We start from the raw sequence: 22,144 nt of genomic DNA, 5'->3' as shown, positions 1-22,144 counted from the left end.
TTCAAATTTGCCCGCCGTTGTTGGCTCCCTTCCCGCTCGATATTTGGGAAGAGGACCAGGGCCTATATAAGTAGAGCTAGCCATCACAGTAGGGGCATCGAGCAATTCACCCAGCTCTCACCCACACAAGTTAGCCTACTCACAAGAACACCTCAACCTCAGGAGGCTGTTCTTCCCTTGTACTGTTCATCATCAGCCCTAGAGGCAATCGACCACCACCACACTGGAGTAGGGTATTACACCACAACGATGGCCCGAACCAGTATAAACCTCGTGTCTTTCTGTGTTGCGAGTTCGTCGAGTTCGTCCGCGAGATCTTAGCGAGCTAGGGCGTAGATCGGTAGGAGGGAAAGTCTTCGCGCGCACCCCAGTGTTTGAACCTTAAGGGTTTGCCGGAACCCCACATCCGACAGGAGATGGTCATGATCTCGTACCTAAGGGGGTGGTGCAGCCCAACCATTGCGATTATTTGCATGTGGACGACCTGGTGGTTGTGGTGTTGGTGGTTGCACGTAGTTCTCATTTTGATCAACCTCATCCTCATAATCTCCCGCATAATCATCCTCCTCATCAGCAGCAGGAGCCACAGAAGTATCAACAGCACCACCAATAGTTTGGCCAGGCTCAAGAGGGACACGGCTCGCTCGGCGGAGGGCTGTTTCGCGACGTGGAGGTAGTCATTGTTGTTGTTGTTGTGGCAGAGGTGCAGCCGGTGGTGGTTGTGGAAGACGCGCAAGCACTTCATTAAATTTGTTATCGAGCTTTGTTTCGAACGTCTTCTCAAAGCCGGTTATCTTATCCATGGCCTCTTCAAAATTGTTCAGCACATCTTGCACCTGTTCTGACATCATTTGCTAAAATTTATCATGCAACTCCTTATTCGTCATGTTCTCCCAGTCAGTCTCATCGACTTGTGATCCTGCCATGGTTAGCAGCAATAGAAACACACAAGAATATGATCCTACAGACTACTAGAAAATGGTGGTGGTGGGGCGTCACAAATCTGCCAAGCAAATCTCAAATTCTTACCAGTTCTTACCAAGCAGCAGGTGGTGATCAGCAACCATCGTAGTCAAAACTCTCAAAGCTTGGATAGAGTGATTACCAGAGAGAGTCAAACACACGACGTTGATGTATGTGGAGCTGGGAAGGCTTATAATATGGTAGCAAAAAGGGTCAGCAATAATCAATTCAGAGATGCAAAGTTGAATAAACGCTCAACGACGGTATTCTGCTGGTCCTAGGCTAGACCGTACTACACACGCGAGCCTAGAACACGAACAAAATCACGGCGCGACACATAAACAAGGGAAAAGCACTCTGAATTTTTTTTGCTCTTTTTTTTGCGCTCCTCTTTTTTTGGTGAAAAATCACTATAATGACGAGTGTCTCAAAACTCTTCCCAAGTCAAACTAATAGGATAGGCACGCAATTTTTTTGACAATTTTTTTTCGGAAATCAGGGCAGCGATGACGAAAAAGTGTGACGAAAAATCACTATGATGGCGAGTGTCTCAAAACGCTCCGTGGGACCTAAAAATAGGATAGGGAAAATATTTTTGGTCACCGAAATTTTGGCCTAAAAACTGCCCGGGGGTCTCCAGACTTTTTTTTTCTTTCGAGACCTACTCAGGCAAGGAAACACGGAACGGAAAATAGATGGATCTCGAAAACAAACCTAATATGAAAAGAACTTGGATTGGTGGTGGATAGGTAGATGTATATGTGGACTCGGATTGGTGGTGGACGGGCGGATATATATGTGGACTCGGATTGGTGGTGGATAGGTGGATGTATATGTGGACTCGGATTGGTGGTGGACAGGCGGATGTATACGGCAACGGTAAGGAATATGTTGTTGGTGGTGGTATATGGCAGGAGCAATGACGATGGTGCGGCGGCGGCGTGACAACTTGTGAACATAACTCGAAACTCTAAGGGAAACTAGACGCTAAGACGAGCAACTTGACACGACGATGCAACCGCAAATTCAACAAAGCAACATACCGAAAAGACTATGCAAAGGCTCGGACTGGTTCGGATATGATGAACTAACCCTAAATTTTTTTGTGGCTTTTTCGTGGACTGTAGGTATGAAGAACAGACTCGATCTAAACTACGAAAAACTGTAAAATCTCACCGAGCAACCTGAAAATCTGATACCACTTGATAGAGGCAAAGGTGTCCCGTCTTTCAATGAGATGGTGGCTATCGTTTTGGAGGAAGTCGACTTTGATGATCCGACTACGAACGTGCGAGGACGTCGCGCCTTAGCAATCGCTAAACCAACTTCGAGAGGTTATTGACCACGCCGGAGCACAATCAACCTGACCATGAAGGTTTGTTTCCTACAAGCAAACGAAGAACAAGCAAGAAACTAAGATTGCAATCTGGATATTGCGAATATAAGAGGAAAGCTTTATTGATCAAGGTGGGGTTCTGTGACGCCTTTGTCTGGTCGTTGAACACAAACAAAGTACGCGAAGTTGCAGCTATGGCGAACTTTAATCTAAATAAAACCCCAAAGTCTAAACGACGCCCTAAGGGTTGTATATATGGAGGAAGAGGGGGGAATTTCGTGGCCCTTGAGGGAGGGGTCCGAAACCAACCCTAACTCTTGTTTCTCCACAAATACGAACTCTAAAAACAACCTATACTTAAGTATTTCGAAATTATATGGGCCTGGCCCCATAATAAGGTGACGCAACACCTAGAATAGCCTCTGGACGAAATTTATTAAGTGGCATCTTGTATATTTCGTCCAAGGCTTCATGCACTCCTTATGGTGGCTTCAAAGTCCTGAAATCATCACTTATAACTCCGTTCTTGTTCCCCTTGCGCATGCCATCATCTCCAGGCTTGGTCTTGCTCCAGTGTTCATCCCTCTTATCCATGCCAGGCCCTTCATTTGTAAGCAAAACAAATGTATCCAATTTAGGTAGCATCATATTCTCATGAACATTAGAATCATTACCAAGAAACGAAAGTACCTGATAATTTAATTGGCGTGCGCGAGCTCTAGTAATTGGTCTAGTATATGTAGTAGTAGGGGCTGTGTGTGTAATAATGGTATTGATGTCCTCATCATCCATCCAGCCTCCACGGGCTACTGTTCATCCACTGTCAACTTCCTCCAGCCTCCACCTGCTACCATTCATCCACCGTGTCTTCCTCCTGCCTCCACCAGCTACTGCTTATCCACGGGATGCTGTTCATCCAGCCTCCAACGGCTACTGTTCAACCAGCCCTCCACGGGGTCCTGTTCATCCACCCCAACCGGCTCGGGTGTGGCGGCCTCCTCGGGGTCCTGTTCGTCCAGCGACAACGGCCCACTACCACGGGGTCCTGTTCATCTAACCCCCACCTGGAACTGTTCATCCAACCCCAACCAACCGACTAGACTCACCACGTCTCGACTCGTTCAACCAACCCCCAACAATCACTGTTCATCAAGAGGCAAGTTCGATCGGCTTCAGTAAGCAGCAGCAGCGATCGATCGCTCGGGTTCAGTTAGCAGCAGTAGCGAAGGAATCGCTCGAGTTCAGTCAGCAGTGAAGGAATCGCTCAGGTTCAGTTAACAGCCAGGGATCGATCGCTCAAGTTTAGTAACATAGCTAGTGCAATTGCTCGGGTTCAGTTAGAGCCCAACGTCTCTCTCTCTCTCACACACACACACGTACGTATGTATACGAGAGAAATGCGCAAACCTTCGTGCATCACTCGGCCATGACGACCCACCGTAACCGGGAACTCCCTGAAATTTTCCTCGCCCTCGCTTCTACCATGATTTTTTTCCGTCATGGACGGCCCAAAGATGTCATGCAAGTGCGTCCCCGGCCCGTCCAGGACGAAAAGTCTATTTTCTGTCATGATTTTTTGTCATAGAAGTAGGAGCCCACCACATCTATCCTGATACGTGGTTTTGTCACAATTATCGTCATAGAAGTGTCATAACCATGACAGAAAAACTTTTTGTTCAGGCCAAAATGTTACAGATGTGTCTTTTTGTGTAGTGATGTATGCCGTTGAGCAGCTCATTGAAGAAAAGTTATACTGCCCATATGTTCCGAATGTTTCCATGCCCCCTGTCCGTGACACGCTCAAAATTGTGAAGTACATAGGCAAAGGAAAAATGCCAATGGATGCCACTACTTCTGCTTCTGTGCCTGCTTCTGCTGAAGTTCCGAAGATCAAGAAGGCTAAAATTGAAATTCCTAGTGAAGAAAATCCTTCACTATATGATATTTGTCTTTGCACTCAGCAAGCATTGGAAAGCCACACCAAGCTCGATAGAAAAGTAAAGCTGGAAATGATGACAAAGATAAATTTGCTTCACAATTATCCTCGACAAGCTCTCTTGTATGAGAAGGAACAGAAGAAGCGCTCCTGGACACTTCTTCGCAAGCATTACACTCGCAAGAAACTTTCAGCCAAGGGCATCGAAAAGGAATATGATTATCTGGAACAGTTTGAAGTACCTTGGATTCGAAGGCAAACACCAGTGCTCCCTCAGCGTTCTGCCTCAACTGACCTGCTGTTTGTTGAACCGGATGATGTTCTTGAAGACACTGCTGGAACGTTCATTTACAAGCCATACACTGCTGGAACGACAAGATTTACTACGAGAAATATATCTACAATTCTTGTGCTCTGTTTTCCCTCGTATATCTAACTTGCAGGGAACCTTTATCTCGTGTGGATTTAATATGTGCTCTAAGAAAATCTTCATGGCTTATCCTTTGTCACAAATCATTTCAAAGCATTCACGTTATCTAACACATCTTTCTCAAAGATTGTGTGTGTGACAGGAAACACCTTAAACACCATCGAGTGTATTGGTAGAGACCACGAATGAGATCATATGTCAATGTCACTCGTATGAAGATTCATCTCGCTACCTTCCATTTTTATCATCTATGCATTCGATGCATATGTTCAGGGGAGCGTGTTTTATCTTCGTAATTATCTCTCGTCTTTCATTATCCTTCGCATTCCATTCCATTCATTTATCTATCCTTCGATGTGTTCTGTTTTGTCAACAAATGTCCAAAAAGTGGGAGATTGTTGGTGCAATAATTGCCCTCCTGTGTTTTGGAGATTGTTGACAGAAACAGGCATGGACTGATTTGTTTGCTAGTGCATACAGAGAGAAATAGTCCATGCAGAACCGAAGAGAATGTTGTCTCCTGTGTCAAGTTCGAGGAACTTCGCCGAAGAATATCTGCGTTGCAAAGAAGAATGAGCTACTTCTATTGAAGACATGTAGGCGGGAAGATTGATGTGAAGGAGTTAGCCCCTCGAAAATTATTGCTGACGTAAAGCAATTGGTTCAGATATTCTGTCTGAAGGAAAATGACAGCAGCGTATGGAAGTCGAAGACAAAATGAAGACGTAGTATTCATTTCGTTCTTCTTCTTCCATTTATTTGAGTCATAGGACCTCCGTACTATTAAGAGGGGTATAGGTTCTCCAAGCTTAGATCTGTTGTGATGCTTCGCCCAAAATCTATGAAAGATGCGAGAGAAATCTCTTTATGCTTCGAATGATTACCTGGCAGCAGTAGACGTTGTTCTTCGTGCTGCATGAGATATCCTTCGAACTAAGGAGTTAGCATTACTTGCCCCGCAAGTAATGTTACCGTTGTGCTCAATTTCCGACTGTTGGACTCATGTCGTTCGACCATTGGCTGCTCCACATGTCCAATTTGGTCATTTCCCTTCAGGGAAGGCTACAGCTATAAATAGCCACCCTGCTCCAACATTGTTCGTTGGCTGCTTCGCTTAAGATTTCTGAGAAGATTGATTGAGCATCCCCTCTCTGAGTGATTTGAGTTTAAGATCCACCGAGAAAAAAATCAAGAGCCCAAACTTAGATGGTGGTTGAGCATCACAGTAGTTCTGAGTTAGAGTTCTTGTACCTATTACTCTTGAGAGCTGCGCACTCTCTAGACGGATAGGTGTCGGCTCGAGTGTTGAAGAGCTATTGTCTTCACCGAGCTAGATTTCAGCAACCGAGTGATTGTGGTTCGTGAAGGTCGACCGAAGGTTTGGAGATCGCCGACAAGTATCTACCACGAGTGAAATCAATTAGACTCTGATCAGCTCTGAGTTGAAGGAGAATAGGGCGAAGAGAGATTATCTTCTGTGTTAAATCACAACCCCTCTAACAAGATGTAGTCCTTTCGCAGAAGGGAGAACTAGTCTACCAAATCCATATGTCGCCATCGAGCACTACTGGTTCTATCTACTTTACTGCATTACTTTTGGCAGTTTACTTTCGTGCTCTGTGACGATAGTTTATCTGATCTGGTTACGATTGTTTCTTATCCCACATGTCAATCATCTCAGTCGCTCGCATATGATTATCCTTCATTGCACCTCTTGATGCATTCTTATCATTCAATGCAATCCTTTCAGTAGCATTCATTTCCATTCACACTTGTTATTTCTGGAAGTGATGTCCCCATGCCATCTGTCATTTACTTTGTCTTAGTTATCTCTCGCATGTTCCACTCATAGTTCTACCCTGTGCTATCTCATGTTACTGTTTCTGTTTGCTCGTTGCATTATAATAGTTATTGTCAAACCTGTGGTAGCCTATACTCGATCTATTGTTGCTCGCTATCTCGAAGGAATTGATCCTCAGTATCCAGTTTGATTAAGTTCTTCTCCCTCGTACCTTTGCCCCCCTGCTGTGTTTGGGTTCGGTTCAATTCATTTGAAAGAATTTTTTAATCTCCCATTCACCCCCTCTGGTCGATATACTCTCGATCCTAACACAAACCTTTGCCTTCCACATGGTCCACTTGAGCTAGATGACGACGATCTTGACTTCCTCGAGTTGGACCATCTTTCTTGACGGCGTTGGCTCGATGAAGACTAGTTGATTTCTCCCCCATACTCCACTATGGGTGAGCCACTCTTCGGCACATCTTCATAAGTCCATTGTCACCACAGTGGACGGCAAGAATCAAGCACGATCACTTTGTGATGCTCCACTTGAACTTATACGTCGCAATCTTGATGACGATCACCACTTGATGTCATCCTCCATGGGTTGTATGAGATATTCCTCTTGATGCAAGTCCATGGAAACATACCTAACCCCACATAGAACTCTCACGAAGACCATGGGTTAGTAACCAAAGCATAATTGACATTGTTTACCATACCACGGGATCACTTGATCCCTCACAGTACATCTTGTACGCTTTGTGTGTTGATCAACTTGAATCACTTTTTGTACTTAGTCTTGATCAACCTTGAATTTTCCAACTCTCTTCGTTAAGATGATGTCTTGAAGGTAAACATGAATGTTCGCACAGTCTTCTTCTTCTTCAAGACATGCTTGCAATAGGCTCAACTCTCACGTGACCAATCTTTGGATAAATTATTGAATAGCACCTTGGTCAACACATATTCTTCTTCTAATAGCCTTGAAACCAACAAATGGTCTTCAAGCAATACCTATGGACAAACTCTTCAAATATAACTCAAGGCAACCATTAGTCCATAGAGATTGTCATCAATTACCAAAACCAAACACGGGGGCACCACATGTTCTTTCACAAGCCAACAGAGCCAACATGCCACTATATTCGACATGTCTGATGCAATATCCTGCACCGGGGGCCGTGACAAGTGAGGGATGACAGTGTAGCCAGCATGACCCACTTACGACTGAGGCCTAGCGTCACACAAAATCTCAATCCATCGTCCACAAACCGAAACGTGACCCACTACCACGGGTGCGTGAACGTCAAGCACCGAGTTGCGCCCTTGCGAGTCGACAAGGAGAGCGGATCACGAGAGTTGAGCACTTGGTAGACAAAGTGGTCGAGCGTGACAACCAATGATCTCATGTGAGGTGATAGTTTCCCCTTGGAGGTCATTGACCCCTCATCCTCAATGGAGCAGACATCGACCTAGGCCCACAACCGGACCCCAACAAGCCGTCACTAGACGACGACCGCAAGGACAACGACAACAACAAGAGACGTCTGACCCGCATAGTTGCCTCAAAATCACTCAAGGAGACGCTACAACACCTAATGGTCATATCGCCCCTCCCATTTTCTACCATGTTCACGTGTGGATCTTTTAAAGTGAATAAAAGCTCTATTCACTTTAAAAGATCCACATGTGAAATAACGAGCATTTGACGCAAGTGTAGCGAAACACTGGTGTAAGGCCAACTCCAGCGCACGACCCCAAACAGACGACCGTTTTGCCAGGATTCTGTCCGTTCGGGTAGGGCAATGGGGTCGTGTTCGGGCCTGTCCTGGGATGCGTTGGCCGTGCGCCCAGCGCGCGGACGCATCCTTTGGCCCCATCCTGTCCGCCACGGCCAAAAAATGCTCATATATTCATATTTCAATGTTCAAAATAAGTTTGCATGTCCAAATATTAATTGTCTGAAAATAAAAATAGTTTTACAACTCAATCGAAATTATCTCTAATAAAATAGTTTTACAACCAAATCGAAATTGTCTTGAACGAACATAATGAACCAATACATCTATTGGTTGCCAATGTGAGTCCACACATGCTCAACCAAGTCATTTTCAAGATCCAAATGAGTGTGCCAATCACGCAATTCATGATGAAATTGGGCAAACTGTTCAAACGTGGCCGGCTCTTGGTGCAGAGGCTCAACATTTTCACATTGAAAATCAAATCCTTGGTCGAAGATCCTGTCATCATGCTCGTCCTCGACGATCATGTTGTGCATGATCACACAAGCAGTCATCACCTCCCAAAGCTTCCCTTCATCCCATGTCAGTGCAGGGTTTCGAACGATACCCCATCGGGACTGAAGCACAGCAAAAGCACGTTCCCCATCCTTTCTAGCACTCTCTTGCATTTGGGCAAATCCCTTTCTCTTCTCACCTTGGGGGTTCGAGATTGTCTTCACAAAAGTTGACCACTAAGGATATATACCATCAGCTAGGTAGTACCCCTTGTTGTACTGGTGGCCGTTGATCTCAAAGTTGACAGGTGGGGAGTGGCCTTCTGCAAGCCTTGCGAAGACTAGAGAACGCTGCAGCACGTTGATATCATTGTGAGAACCTGCCATGCCGAAGAAAGAATGCCATATCTAAAGATCCTGCGAAACCACCGCTTCTAATATGACAGTGCACGCTTTAACATGCCCATTGTACTGGCCCTGCCAAGCAAATGGAAAGTTCTTCCACTCCCAGTGCATACATTCTATGATGCCAAGCATGCCTAGAAAGCCTCTAGCTACGTTGGTCGCCAACAATCTCTCTGTATCAGCGGCATTTGGCTGCCTCAAGTACTCAGGGCCAAACACTGCCACCACGGCCTTGCAGAACTTGTACAGTGACAACAGACATGTGGACTCACTCATACGCACATACTCATCCACCAGATCGTCTGGAATTCCATATACAAGCATGCGGATGGTCGCGGTGCATTTCTGGTAAGAGGAGAATCCAAGCTTGCCAAGGGCATCCGTCTTGCACTCGAAGTATGGGTCATGAGCAACCACTCCCTCTCAGATACGATTGAACACATGCCTTGCCATACGAAAACGACGACGAAATTTATCCGGCTTGACGAGCGGGGTGTTCGCAAAGTAATCAACATAGAGCAGGGCGTGGACTCTCTCCCTGTTGCGGTTCAGGTTGGGAGCACGGCCAGGGAGTGACCCCCTGTACCAAGGAAGCTGCCATTCAATGTGGTCGTAAACGACTAGTGCAGCCACCACAAGATCTTCATCATCCGAGGACGAACCGTCCGATGAATAAATGAAGTGGTGGAAGAAAAATCCATCTCCACTGTCCATACATTTGTGGGCAAAGGGTCAAACACCTTGCGGTCGTGGTGGCAAAGAGGCCGCGATGATCACCTCGATGCAGCAGGGGTGGTTGGCGGCCGGCTACTGGCCGCTCTTGAGCACTGAACGGAAGCTACCGTGGTCCATAAACGTCGCCGGCGGTCGTTTCCCCTTTGGCACCGGCTACGACGGCGACGACCAAATCTCCTCCAAGCGACGGCCAAAACTCCTACGAAAGCGCGGGCGTGGTGGCGGCCATGTCGAGACGTGATTTGGTATGGACGGCCGGGAGATGAGCAGTGAGGAGGCCGCCGGAGAATAGTGGCGGCGCCGGCAGCGGGGTGGGCGGGGGAGAACGGGTGGAGGCGTTGAAGCTAATGGACTGTTAGTGTCCCTGACAGGCGGGCCACGGGGGGACAAGGGCGTGCGTCGAGCCCGTCCGCGCGATGTCTGTTTGACCCCAAACTCGGCGCAAGTTTGGGCCGGGAATGAGTCGAAAACGGACGAAATCCGGATAGCTGTCCATTTGGGGCCACGCTATTCGTCCGTTTTACCCCAAACGGACGCACCCGGACAGGATGGGGTCGCGCGCTGAAGTTGGTCTAACGTGTCCAATGTTGGTTTCAGCAACAAAATTACCAAAAAAAAAAAACCAACGCTTGTGTGAAAACTGCGAAATCTCCCCATAAATACTCAATACTCACCACGTTTTCGTGAAATTGCGTAATCCGCACTCATAAATACGAAAGATATTCATCACCCAGTATCAGCATGGAGTCGGTCCACGAGGGAACCACCAGCCGCCCAGCTGGAAAACCCCGTCCGCACCGCACGCAGCCAAAGACCGAGCCCACGGGGCGCTCCGATCCGATCGAGTCTGACTCGGCCCGCACACACACATGCAGCTGCAGCCACCGTAGAACCCAAACCACCCAAAACCCCCAGCCCCGCGTCCGCCTCCGCGCGCGGCGCCAACCCGAAAAACCGAACCAAAAATGGAAAAAAAGGGGAAGAAAGAGCTCGCGCGCCAGAGAAATGGCGCCAACCCCGCGCCCCTCTCCCGCCCTGTCTGTCTCGCCCCACCCTCTATTTCCTCACCTCTCCACACTCCCACCATCAAACCCTACCCTGGCTACCCAATCCCATCCGGTCCCGTCCGTCCCATCCTAGCCCCAGCCCCAGATCTCCGCTCCCATGGCCAGCTCCGGCGCCTTGTCCGTCGTCCCCGCGCCTGACGCCGCCGCCGCCCCCGCGCAGCCGGCGGTCGCCAAGAAGCGGGGCAGCTACAACTGCGGCCGCTGCGGGCTCCCCAAGAAGGGCCACGTGTGCTCCATCCCCGGCCCCCCTGCCGCCGGGGCCGGGGCCGCGGCGGCCCCGGAGCACAAGCCGAGGCGCGCGCTCCACTTCGACGAGGCGGCGGCGGCGGGCGCGCTGGAGGTGACGCCGGTGGCGGTGGCGTATCCGGCGCCGCACCGCCCCCCGGAGAAGAAGGCGAGGGTGGATGTGGTGGACGTGGATGATTCGGAGCCGGAGTCGGGTGCTGTCGGGAGGCAGGGGTTGGTGGCGGTCGGCTCCGGGGTGCGGGTGCCGGGGGAGGTGGTCATTGAGGTGCTCCGGCGGCTTGCCCCGAGGGCAGTCGCGGCGTCCGCGGCCGTCAGCCGCGGGTGGCGTGACTGCGCGAGGCGGGTCTGGCGGGGGGCCGAGGAGCTCCGCCTCCGCGCTGCCGGCGTTAGCACCATCGGGACGCTGCTGCCGCGGTGCCCCGCGCTGTCCAGGCTCGTGGTCCGCATGGAAAGGTTAGGAAAATGCACAAAAACCGAACCCGATCCGGCCGATCCACGAGCAGATCTCTATAACCAACTAATCTTGGTCGAAATGGGAAGACGGACCGAACGTTCTTGCTTAATTCACCATTGCTTAGACGCACTAACGGATGAACACGCCCGATCTACGCTCAATTTGCCAATGTGTGATCCGATCTGGCGACGTGAGATCTCACACCGTTGTGGACCCTTGATCGGCGCCCGATCGGAATCTATACACAAGTAATTCTCCAGGAAGAAAGGTATCTAGACATGGTAGATATTAGAAATGGGCTTGCTGTGGCGAACCTGATCTGCTTTTCAGAAATGGACTTGCTTTGGCGAATCTGATCTGCTTTTTAGAAATGGACTTGCTGTGGCGAACCTTATCTGCTTTTTAGAAATGGACTTGTTGTGGTGAACCCGATCTGCTTCTTTGATGCGATTTTCTTGGGGATACATCCAGTCATGGTACCGTGAGGTCGTTATATGGATCCCTAACCGGTGCCTGACTTGATCTGTGACTGAGAGTTCGGGGTATCTTTGATGCATAATGTGTGCAGTGTGCCCAATGCTAGATCAGCAACATGCTGAATATTTCATTGTTAGTGCAAGTGGGCACAAGTCTCTTATAGATATGCCTGCCTAGCTCAGTTTTTGTGCAGCAATTTATACAAGTAAATGTATAATTCTGGTTAGTTTCGTCACAGATTTTTGTTTGGAGAAAATATTTCCTGATCCAGTGACCTCAGGGGATTTTATAAGTTAATTATGCAAAGTACAATAGGCAGATCTGTTTTTTCTTTTCTCTGAACCTTACATTTAGTTAGAAACTTTGATTAGTTTTGTCATACTGAATGAAATCTAGTATGGTTCTTCTTGCAATGGGGTCATCAACTTGATCTAGTTCTATGGGACTTTAGTCATGATTAGATCACACATGTTCCAACCTATTTTTGGCCAAAAAGTTCCATTCAGTTTCTTGGCTGAGAGTTATGTTCTAATTACCATGTTCTTTTGGACATTTGATGCAGTGATGTTGATGCCACAATGCTTGCATGCCTTGCATTTTCCTGCCCAAACATGCAATCTCTGGAGATAAGCATGGCTGATAGTGCAGTCAACCGGATGACTGGGTATGTTGAACCTCATCCCTAAATCACAAGTCCTGTGATATTGTATCTTTTCATGCATTTTGTCCTCTGAAATATATGCTTTCTAATGTTGTCTTTGACATAAATGATACACACATTCACTATTGTGCACTAGCAAACTGTTCAGTATTATTGGTTGAAGGTGCTTACTGATCAGAATGTTGTTTCATGCTGCCATACGCTGCCTTGCCACGCTGTGCATTGCCTCCATTTACATGATCTGAAAAATAACTTATACAGGACAGTTTATGGATAGATTAGATGATTATAAGACTGAGTGATCTTTTAACAAACACTTGTTTTCTTAAACAGGGATGAGCTTACTAGATTTATTTCGGAGAAGAAGTCTCTCACAGTTCTTAAAGTAGATTGCTGTAGTGGTCTTGGTTTTCTTAATATAAACTCTACAAGCCTTTCAACCCTTTGGCTATCAGATCTTTCCTCCCTTACAAAATCTGTAAGTTGACGCACTTTTACAATTGTTGACTTATTTTCGTATGCTGTTTTATAAATTGACCAGGGTGTTATTTTCTTACAGGTCATAAACTGTCCAAATTTGAGTGAACTCTCGCTGATTTTTTCCCAACAAGATAATGATTCTACTGACCTGATTAGTATGATGGATAGTCTGGGCCGCACCTGCTCAAATTTGAGAAAATTGCACATCTCCTCAATTCACTTGTGCAATGAAGCTGTGTTTGCTCTTGGGAGTGCTAATCTCAGGTAAATTCACATATTGCTATTGTTCATATGGATTGTTGCTCAAATTTCAGAAATTGAGCCGACTGAACTTTAATATTATTCTTGCTTATTTCTTTTCGACCATCTTATATTTTATTCTTGTTTCATCAGGGGTTTGTGCATGCTGTCCTTGCTTCTAGGTAAAAAAATAACAGATGCAGCTGTTGCATCTATTGTTCGTTCTTTTACAAGCTTGGAGTTGCTTGATTTAAGCGGGTATGTGCTGGTTTTTATGAAGCCTAATGGTTTGGAGATATTTTGTTTAAATCATGCAAAATAAAGCCTAAACCAACATGGCATGCTTAATCTCCAGATCTTGTATCACTGATAATGGGCTTGGGATGGTCAGCAAGGCATTCCCTGATACCCTAACTAGACTGCTCCTTGCGATGTGCCCAAATATCACCTCATGTAAGTTTGAACCTTAACATTGCTTGTGCTCCTTTGTTCTAGTGATTTCAGAAATATCACATTGCCCATAGCAGCAAATATCTAAAAGTTTTCATGTTCATGTGATCTGTAGATGGGGTCCAGGTGGCCACAGCGCAGTTGCCACTTCTTCAGCTCATGGACTGTGGCAAGAGCTTATGTGCCAATGTGCCGCCTGAAGCACCCCGATCATACTTTGGTGATCTCACTGGAGGGATTAGGTTTTGCTCGAAACTACAAATCACAAGGAAGCAGCAACCAACTTACCAAAAGTTGATTATAAAGCATGCTAATCTGAAGAAACTCAGTCTTTGGGGCTGTTCTGGAATAGATGTAAGTGCTCAAAATTTCATGATTACTATTTTTTTTGTATTCTTGTTTGTGTACAAAATGAAGCTATTTCTTACTACTGTTCTCTTCATGCATGACAGGCCCTATGTGTAAATTGCCCAGAGCTGAATGATCTGAACCTCAACTCCTGCATAAATCTGAATCCAGGTGTGACATCCTAATTCTTTCTTGTTCGGTCGGTACCGAACTACTCCGTAGATGCTTCTTCAGTGTCCGAACTTATAAATGGTTAGTGCACGAGTGTTTACAGCCTGTGAAACTTTCTGCAGAACGGTTGCTTCTTCAGTGTCCAAGCTTGAAAGATGTTCATGTCACTGGATGCCATGATATGTTAATCGGAGCAATCAGAAACCAGGTACTGCCAATTTTTAACCTCCCCTCTGATGAGAAAAGCCTTAGCTGCTGCAACATCAATTGCCAAGTTTCATCTTAATCTTAGGTTGAAATATAGGGAGCATTGCCATAATCTTATGTTCCCGTTTCTGAACGAGTTGCCACTCTAAATTTTGCCAGGTTCTGAACGAGTTTGCAGCAGCAGAGCCTCGCATGCCTTGCAAGCGCCTTGCGGATGGCTCGAAGCGGGTGCAAGTCCCACAATTCATGCTAGAACAGGTAATGAACTGCACCTGCAATGCTGCAACCCTCACCAATCTGCATCCACTTGTTGGTTCATCGCTTCTCTGTTGACAGTGATCACTCACATTCGTTTACTGCGAACCCTTTTCAGCAGTTTGAGGACGAGAAATGGTGCGGCGAGTCGCGGCGAAGCCAGTGCGCGGTTCACGTCTGAGCTGAAGCAAGGCAGTCACTTGCAGAGCCAGCCGAATAGCTAGCAGTCCCAACAACCTAGGGGGCACAGGAAAGGAAGATTAGTTAGGCTGTGATGTTGTAAGGCTGGCTGGGGGCACATAATCTGAGCCTACTGGTGTTGTAGAACTCTACTGTTTCTTGTTTCTCTGCAAAAATCTCATTTGTTTCTTCCCTGCTGAATTCTTCTGTTGGACAATAAGGGCATGGTGTAGTGTGGCCTAGCACCCTTGGTTCATCTTGCGAAATAATGACGACATAAATTAAATATTTATTGGTGTGTCCATATATAATTTTCAGTTTTGCTAAAGCACATCTAGATGTGCCATAAGTATTGCACATCTAAGTCATATGTCATTGATCTTACATTGAGATTCGTGTGAATATTTTCTCTCTTTTTTCTTTTTCTCTTTGTACTTGATTCACTCACTTAGATGTGCAATAACTAGAGCACATCTAGATGTGCCCTAGACACACCCTATAATTTTTGTCATGACCCTACTGATTTGTTTAATCTCTTGTTTCCAAATGGATGCTGCTGTAACTGTAAGCCTGCAAGTGTAGTCTGGTGTAGATTTCCCAGTGTGAGCTGGGGCAATTTTACAGTCGGGTCCTGGGGATGCACTTGCATTGGAGATTAGTATGAGGGGCCCAGATGGGAAGTTCCACCTGCTCTTTTTGTTTTATTTTATTTTTTCCCCGAAAGAAATTCAGTCCCTTTCTGAATCGGAACCGAGTAGAGGAATGAAAAGATTCTGATCCTTACTTAATCCTCTGGATAATCCAGTCTAACCTACTGCAGCGGTTTTGTCGCTTAATCTCACTCTAGAAGAACAGCACGCGCTCCTCGATCCAGAGAGGGGCCATGGAGTTGTCGGGTTCCGTCGCCTGCCCCACGGCGGCTCAGGCGCGGCTGCTCCGGCCGCCGGCTGATCTCCGCCAGCTCGCCTCGCCTCGTAAGTGATCTATCCCCCTTCTGTTTCTCATCTTCCCGGTTCGCAAGTAGGGTGGTTCGGCCCGACGATCTACTGCTTCGTCCCTGGCGCCGGTTTCGATCACGACGAGCTGCGGCGGGGATCGCCGGATCGGCCGGCCGGTGAGGCTTTGCTCTGCATACGGTTGATTTGTAGGCGGCCGCTGATTCGTAGACTGATTCTACAAACCATGTCTCTGATTATCCAGCAAGACTGACCGACCTGCAGTCAGACACCTGTTGATTCTATCTTATTTCCAAAAAACACGAATGTGCTACTCCGATCCATATTACTTGTCACTGGTTCAGTACAAAGTTGAGGGAGTATCTATTTTTCTTACCTGTCTTTGCTGAATAGCTCAAAGGTGCAATGTCTCTGCCTCTTCAGGATACATATCTTGTAGGAGTTTCGCCGCGAGAAGCAAAGTGACCAAGGCAATGCCTTCACTGAGTGTGAGCTTTCAGCCCGCATTTCGTCAACCAGTTACCAGGGCTACATGGAAGAAGAAACACAATGTGAGCGCCTTTCCTTCTCACGCAGTTCTATCATGCGTATTTTTTTGCGATGTTTGACTCCAACATCGTTTTCCAGATTGCATGCTATCAGAGACAAGGAGCTCCACAGATAGAAGCCAAGTAAGTTGCAACTATCATTTATGAAGGAAAACAGTCACCACATAGTCAGAATTGGCCTATTTGATCACCAAGTTGGTCTTTAGGGCATCTCTAGCACATCCCCCAAAAGTTATATTTGAGGGAAAATCTAGCAGAACATCAGTAGCATATAAGTTGTTATGTTTTCAAGTCCTAGCTTCCAAACTAGCACCAGAAATCTGGATTCAGAGGGGAAAGGCATATTCTAAAACATAAGAACGTTAGCTCATGTCACCAGTGAACTATTTTTTTTAGTGAATACGGAAAGCTTGCGTATCTTTCCATTGATAGAATAAAGAGAATGAGTACAAGGGAGGGTACAACACATGGCACGAGCGCAAGAGGGTGTGAAAATGGTGCCCGGAGTAGAGAGACATGGGATGCTCTGCCTGAACAAGGAAACAACACAGCTAAACCCCCCTAGTCTGGACTCAAGCCATGGAAGGCAAGGAGATGAGACAGAGGATACCCAAACCACGTCAAGACCTCACGAGAACCCCCGCTGCGCGGCCACGGCTCGAAACTCGACTAGATCAACGTGCCCCAACCAAGAGCACCAGGAGATCGGCAAGTGGGCTGCAGGACCCGGCCTAGCCGGAGGCGGAAGACATGGGGGAAGCACCATCGCAGTCGTACATAGCGCCCCGGAAGCCCACACCTTGAGAGGCAGCCCGAACCAATGTGACGTCCAACATCCCCAAAACCAACACCGGGGATGCCGCGAGCAAACAAGACGGTGCCTTCTAGAAGGAAAACGACGTGGCGCCTTCGCCGTCCGATCCGAAGAGCCGGACCTAGGGTTTCCCCCGGTGCTTGAAGAGGGGCACATACAGAGGCCATGGCAGCGCCTCCAAGGAGGGAACGGCACTCGCAAGCGTCGGTCGCCGCTGCCAGCATCGCCAAGCCGAGCAGGGATTTCCCCTGGCCCGAGTCTGAGCAATCCCGTAGCCGCTGGATCAGTATCTGAAGACTTGGAAATTAAACGTTGGTTGAAACCGCCACCACAAGAAGGGGAGCTAGTTTTGCTATTTTCTCCATCAGTCAGTGCACACTTTTCATGTTTAAAGAAGAGGAAAACTACCAGGATGTGTTAATATGCTGTGATTGTCTCTCGCCTTTTTTCAGCAGTAATTTAAACTGGATTATATCTAGAGTAGCTACATGGTGGTACATCTTTTCAAATTTGAGCAACAATGGTTGAGTTGCATTGCATGATTTGAGAGTTGCGATGCTGATAAAAGTTCTCTAATTTTAAACTTGAAGGTCAATGGAGGAAGTATATGATGCTTTGGCTGAGCACCTTCTTTCTGTTTCACAGAGTATCGATAATCTTGATTCAAAGTAAGCTGTTTATAGAAATGCTGTTTGGGGCATAGTGAATTATTTCCGTCGCAACAGTTTGTACCTGTATTATTTATATGCTTCTTCTGCCGTAGAACATCGATTCATGAACATTTTTATCAACAAGGATACACTCTTATCTGTTCGCTATTAGAAGCAAACAGAAACGTAATATTTTTGGTCCAACCTATTTTAGATTCAAACAGGAGCTGGTTAACTGAACACAATATTTTTGGTCCAATGCTATACAGAACTGTCTGTAGTTTCTTCCTGTTAAATACTCCACCTTACAAGCACCTAGTCAGACAAACATTTTGAGTCTAAAATACAGTGGATCTTTAAGATTTGTGGATATCATTGAAAACAGGGCATCAATATCTGATTGTTATTCAAGGCATAACAATGAACCTTATCAATGTAGATTGTCCTCCTCTCCTTTTATTTCTCTTTCTCATTTCCCTTTTTTGGGGCAACTGCTATATTTATAATTAAGATGGTAAACGAAGAAAATCTGATGAAATTACTGGAACAATAGTTTTTGTTAGCTCTCCTCTGATAGAAATTATTGAATCACTATGCTGATCCACTTAATAATATCACTCTCAAATACTGAACAGATATATTGTTGGTCTGGCTGGCCCACCTGGTGCAGGCAAGTCTACTGTTGCCTCTGAAGTGGTTCGACGCGTCAATATGCGTTGGTCTCAGAAGCATGCAAAAGATAGTTCACTGAATTCAAATGAAGACATTGCGACAATGCTTCCCATGGATGGTTTCCACCTTTATCGATCCCAGCTTGATGCAATGGAGGTTTGTTCTCTTTTGAGAAATCCATTTTCTATTTTTCTTCTTCTAAAGTTATTGACACAATGGTGCTTTTAGGATCCAAAAGAAGCACATGCAAGAAGAGGAGGTGAGAAGGGTTCCCCGCTTGATATGTTTTTAATAAAATATTGTTTTCACAATGTACTTACATTTGCTTTGTTAAATTAAATTTAGCACCATGGACATTCAACCCATCACTTTTTCTGAAATGCCTACAGACCCTAAAGGAAGAGGTATTTACTAATTTTTCATTGTCAAATTATATGAACTCTGTAGCAGTAAATACTTCCGGGCTAACATCTTGGTTTATAGGGGTCAGTTTATGCTCCATCATTTGATCATGGTGTTGGTGATCCAGTCGAGAATGACATATTTGTAAAGCCGCAGTAAGTTATTTTGCAGAGTACATGGACATGTTTCTTAGCTGACTTGATTGAAATGTCAAACCTGCCCAAGTTATTCACAGTAAATTAATTGCTGAACTACCGACCATAGTACCTTTTGCAACTTGACTTTTGCATGTCCTTTCTGCTACATAACATTAGAATGTCCTAAGCATATTTTATTTGAAGCACTGTCCTAACCTATGACGGTATGTGATTGTTCTGCTGTTAATCTTCATCAGAAGTCAACCTCGCTGCTTCCACTTCTGTAGTTCCGACGAGAATGGACACAACTGTCATAACTGCTCCACAATTTCACCACTTTACCGTGATACAGATGGTGCTTGACCTATGCTTTTTGCCACTTACTATGATTTTGTCAGACACAAAATAGTGATCGTCGAAGGGAATTATTTATTACTGGAAGAAGATGTTTGGAGGGATATTAGAGACATGTTCGATGAGAAATGGTGAGTATGCAGGTTTCACAACCATATTTGAGAGAAATACAATTTCATCGATCACAAATACCAAATCTATGTAGCTCTTCAGTTTCATATAACACAACACACACTTGTTTCCTCATCTCAAAAGGGATAAATCGTGTTTCTAATGCCCAAACTTCATCGTCTCAGGTTCATTGACATTGACATCGATGTCTCCATGCAAAGAGTGCTCCAGAGGCATATTGGCACAGGTTTGCCCATCCACGATTGCTTTGCTCCTTTGAGACGCACTATAATTTATGTATCTAATTCCATTTTCTGCTCTGTTACTGTTTGCCAGGGAAAGAGCCAGATGTGGCAGCATGGCGGGTAATTATCATTCTCCATTCTTGCCTCTCACACAAGAACACGCATATGCTGCTTACATACAGCCACATAAAACGCTCATTCAGTGCCTTGTGTTGACTTTATAACCTGTGCATTAGCTTAGACTTGCATATTTCATCTTTTTTTTTGATAAAGAGAGCGGCCTCTCCGATTTCCATATATCAGAAACCACAATGTCTTGTTACAAGCTACTGAGAAACACATAGAGGAAACGATGCACGCCCTGGAGCTGAGCAAACCGGGCAAGCAGATTCACCCAGCAACAGACCCAAACGCAAAAGCAAGCATAGCCCCAAACCAAAGCTACCTCACCAACTAAACCCAGTTTATCAAATCCCCCAGACTTTTTATATTACATACCAGCAACAGGAACAGCTAAGAAAAGCGAAGAGGAATAAGAGGCCATTCAAGGTCGAGTCTTCATCAGCTTCAGAGCTTCACCCAAGACGCATGCTAGATTTTTCTTCACCCCACAGTGATCCTGTGTCTGTTCCTCCACCCTAGAATAGCGTTGAAAACCTCTACAGCTTTCATCTCAACCTTTCTTACGCCCTCCCTCATTAGCTTTTGCCTTTCTGGATTTATCTGCAAAACAAGCCATGCGTGCAACATTTTCACTATTAGATTTACAGGTACACAAGGATCAGTCAACATATTTCATCTAATAAACAATTCATGCCAAAATGGTTCATTTGTGTTGCCTGTTTGTAGGATTATTTGATTATATTGTTATACCATAGGAAAACCTACATAAGTAGCTATTCCGATCGGTTAATCATATGCCATCTGTGTTGAACGAAGACATAATTTTTTTCATGCTTCTAATAGCAGATTTTCCGAACACTACAACTTCTTACCTTCTCAAAATTTGTCTCGTGAATCAGATTTCATACAATGACCGGCCGAATGCTGAGCTTATCATGGAGTCAAAAAAGGCTGCAGATCTTGTAATCAGATCGGTGGACTACTAAAGCTAGACCCCATGTTTCTGATGGCAATTTTGATTTTCGGTAATAATTGTTGCCCTATGCCGATGTTTGTACATAGAATAAGTCAGCTGGCTGTTTCCATCCGTGGTGATTTAGTGCATAGAATAAGGTATTCCCCCATCAATTTGTTCTCGAGGAATAACTCAATAAACGACATCATTTTATTTTAATATTCCTGTTTGTACAGTTCTGAATCCATAAAGCTTCAGTGATAATAAATGGTTGTAGTTTGCAAATCTGGAACTTCAGTTCATGTGTTGATGGTAGTTTGTTGATGCAGTAGGTTGTGTATAAGTTGCAACCTTAAGAGACAAGTTATTTAGTTAATCAAAAGATTATCCTCCACCATAAGGCAACTGATTCAGAACTTCAGTTCGTTTGTGTTGCCTGTTTTGTAGGATTATTTTATTATATTGTTATACCATAGGAAAACTTACACAAGTAGCTATTCAGTAGGGACATTTTCGGTTCAACGAAGTCATATTTTTTTTCATGTTTCTAATCATAGAGTTTCTGAACACTACAACTCCTTACCGTCTCAAAATTTTTCTTGTGAATCAGATTTCGTACAATGACCGGCCGAATGCTGGGCTTATCATGGAGTCAAAAAGGACTGCAGATCTTGTGATCAGATCGATGGACTACTCAAGCTAGACCCATGTTTCTGATGGCAATTTTGATTTTCCGTAATAATAGTTGCCCTATGGTGATGTTTGTACATAGAATAAGTCAGCTGGCTGTCTCCATCCGTGGTGATTTAGCACATAGAATAAGGTATGCCCCCATCAATTTGTTCTCGAGGAAGAACTCAATAAATGACACTCTTCAAGTATCTAATCATTATATCATTTTATTTTAACATTCCTATTTGTAACATTCCTGTTTGTATACAGTTCTGAATCCACAAAGCTACAGTGATAATAGTGGCTGTAGTTTGCAAATCTGGAACTTCAGTTCATATGTTGATGGTAAATTGTTGATGCAATAGGTTGTGTATAAGTTGCAACCCTAAGAGACAATCTATCCAGTTAATCAAAAGATGCTCCATGGCTTGGAGGAAACAGT

General features: G+C 45.4%; 2 protein-coding genes across 6 annotated transcripts; both read left to right on the top strand.

Annotated features, from left to right (window-relative positions):
• Positions 1-10,783: 10,783 nt before the first annotated feature.
• On the top strand, positions 10,784-15,374 carry LOC109787096 (F-box/LRR-repeat protein 17). 2 transcript variants are annotated; one of them, XM_020345655.4, is made up of 11 exons: positions 10,784-11,593; positions 12,634-12,735; positions 13,066-13,210; positions 13,292-13,476; positions 13,606-13,710; positions 13,808-13,905; positions 14,018-14,256; positions 14,355-14,421; positions 14,544-14,629; positions 14,788-14,886; positions 15,002-15,374. In XM_020345655.4, the coding sequence occupies exons 1-11, from the start codon at positions 10,992-10,994 to the stop codon at positions 15,062-15,064; spliced, it is 1,791 nt and encodes a 596-aa protein (XP_020201244.1). In that variant the 5' UTR covers positions 10,784-10,991; the 3' UTR covers positions 15,065-15,374. The 2 variants fall into 2 exon arrangements, with proteins under 2 accessions (XP_020201244.1, XP_020201245.1); XM_020345656.4 differs by having other exon boundaries at positions 10,871-11,593; positions 15,005-15,374.
• A 412-nt stretch (positions 15,375-15,786) lies between these two features.
• Positions 15,787-22,020, top strand: LOC109787094 (putative uridine kinase C227.14). Of its 4 annotated transcripts, none has more exons than XR_002238481.4 (14): positions 15,796-16,037; positions 16,443-16,570; positions 16,647-16,690; positions 17,972-18,049; positions 18,667-18,859; positions 18,932-18,962; positions 19,049-19,107; positions 19,187-19,260; positions 19,641-19,727; positions 19,893-19,954; positions 20,044-20,072; positions 20,975-21,100; positions 21,641-21,853; positions 21,973-22,020. XR_002238481.4 is itself a non-coding variant. In XM_020345653.4 (13 exons), the coding sequence occupies exons 1-12, from the start codon at positions 15,947-15,949 to the stop codon at positions 21,059-21,061; spliced, it is 963 nt and encodes a 320-aa protein (XP_020201242.1). In that variant the 5' UTR covers positions 15,787-15,946; the 3' UTR covers positions 21,062-21,100; positions 21,641-22,020. The 4 variants fall into 4 exon arrangements, 1 of the variants encoding a protein (XP_020201242.1); XR_012184124.1 differs by having other exon boundaries at positions 15,805-16,037; positions 20,975-21,188; XM_020345653.4 differs by having other exon boundaries at positions 15,787-16,037; positions 21,641-22,020.
• The last annotated feature ends 124 nt before the right edge of the window (positions 22,021-22,144 follow it).

This window comes from Aegilops tauschii, chromosome 5 (genome assembly GCF_002575655.3).
Source record: "Aegilops tauschii subsp. strangulata cultivar AL8/78 chromosome 5, Aet v6.0, whole genome shotgun sequence".
NCBI classification, from domain to species: domain Eukaryota; kingdom Viridiplantae; phylum Streptophyta; class Magnoliopsida; order Poales; family Poaceae; genus Aegilops; species Aegilops tauschii.
This window is presented reverse-complemented; position numbering and strand designations above follow the sequence as displayed.

Bases quoted from the DNA above. Each gene is read 5' to 3' on its own strand.
- LOC109787094 (XM_020345653.4), top strand. From the start codon at position 15,947: ATGGAGTTGTCGGGTTCCGTCGCCTGCCCCACGGCGGCTCAGGCGCGG. The intron at 16,571-16,646 runs GTGAGCGCCTTT...ATCGTTTTCCAG, and splicing joins CATGGAAGAAGAAACACAAT to ATTGCATGCTATCAGAGACA. The intron at 18,860-18,931 runs GTTTGTTCTCTT...TGGTGCTTTTAG, and splicing joins CCCAGCTTGATGCAATGGAG to GATCCAAAAGAAGCACATGC.
- LOC109787096 (XM_020345655.4), top strand. From the start codon at position 10,992: ATGGCCAGCTCCGGCGCCTTGTCCGTCGTCCCCGCGCCTGACGCCGCC. The intron at 13,477-13,605 runs GTAAATTCACAT...TTGTTTCATCAG, and splicing joins CTTGGGAGTGCTAATCTCAG to GGGTTTGTGCATGCTGTCCT. The intron at 13,906-14,017 runs GTAAGTTTGAAC...TGTGATCTGTAG, and splicing joins GTGCCCAAATATCACCTCAT to ATGGGGTCCAGGTGGCCACA.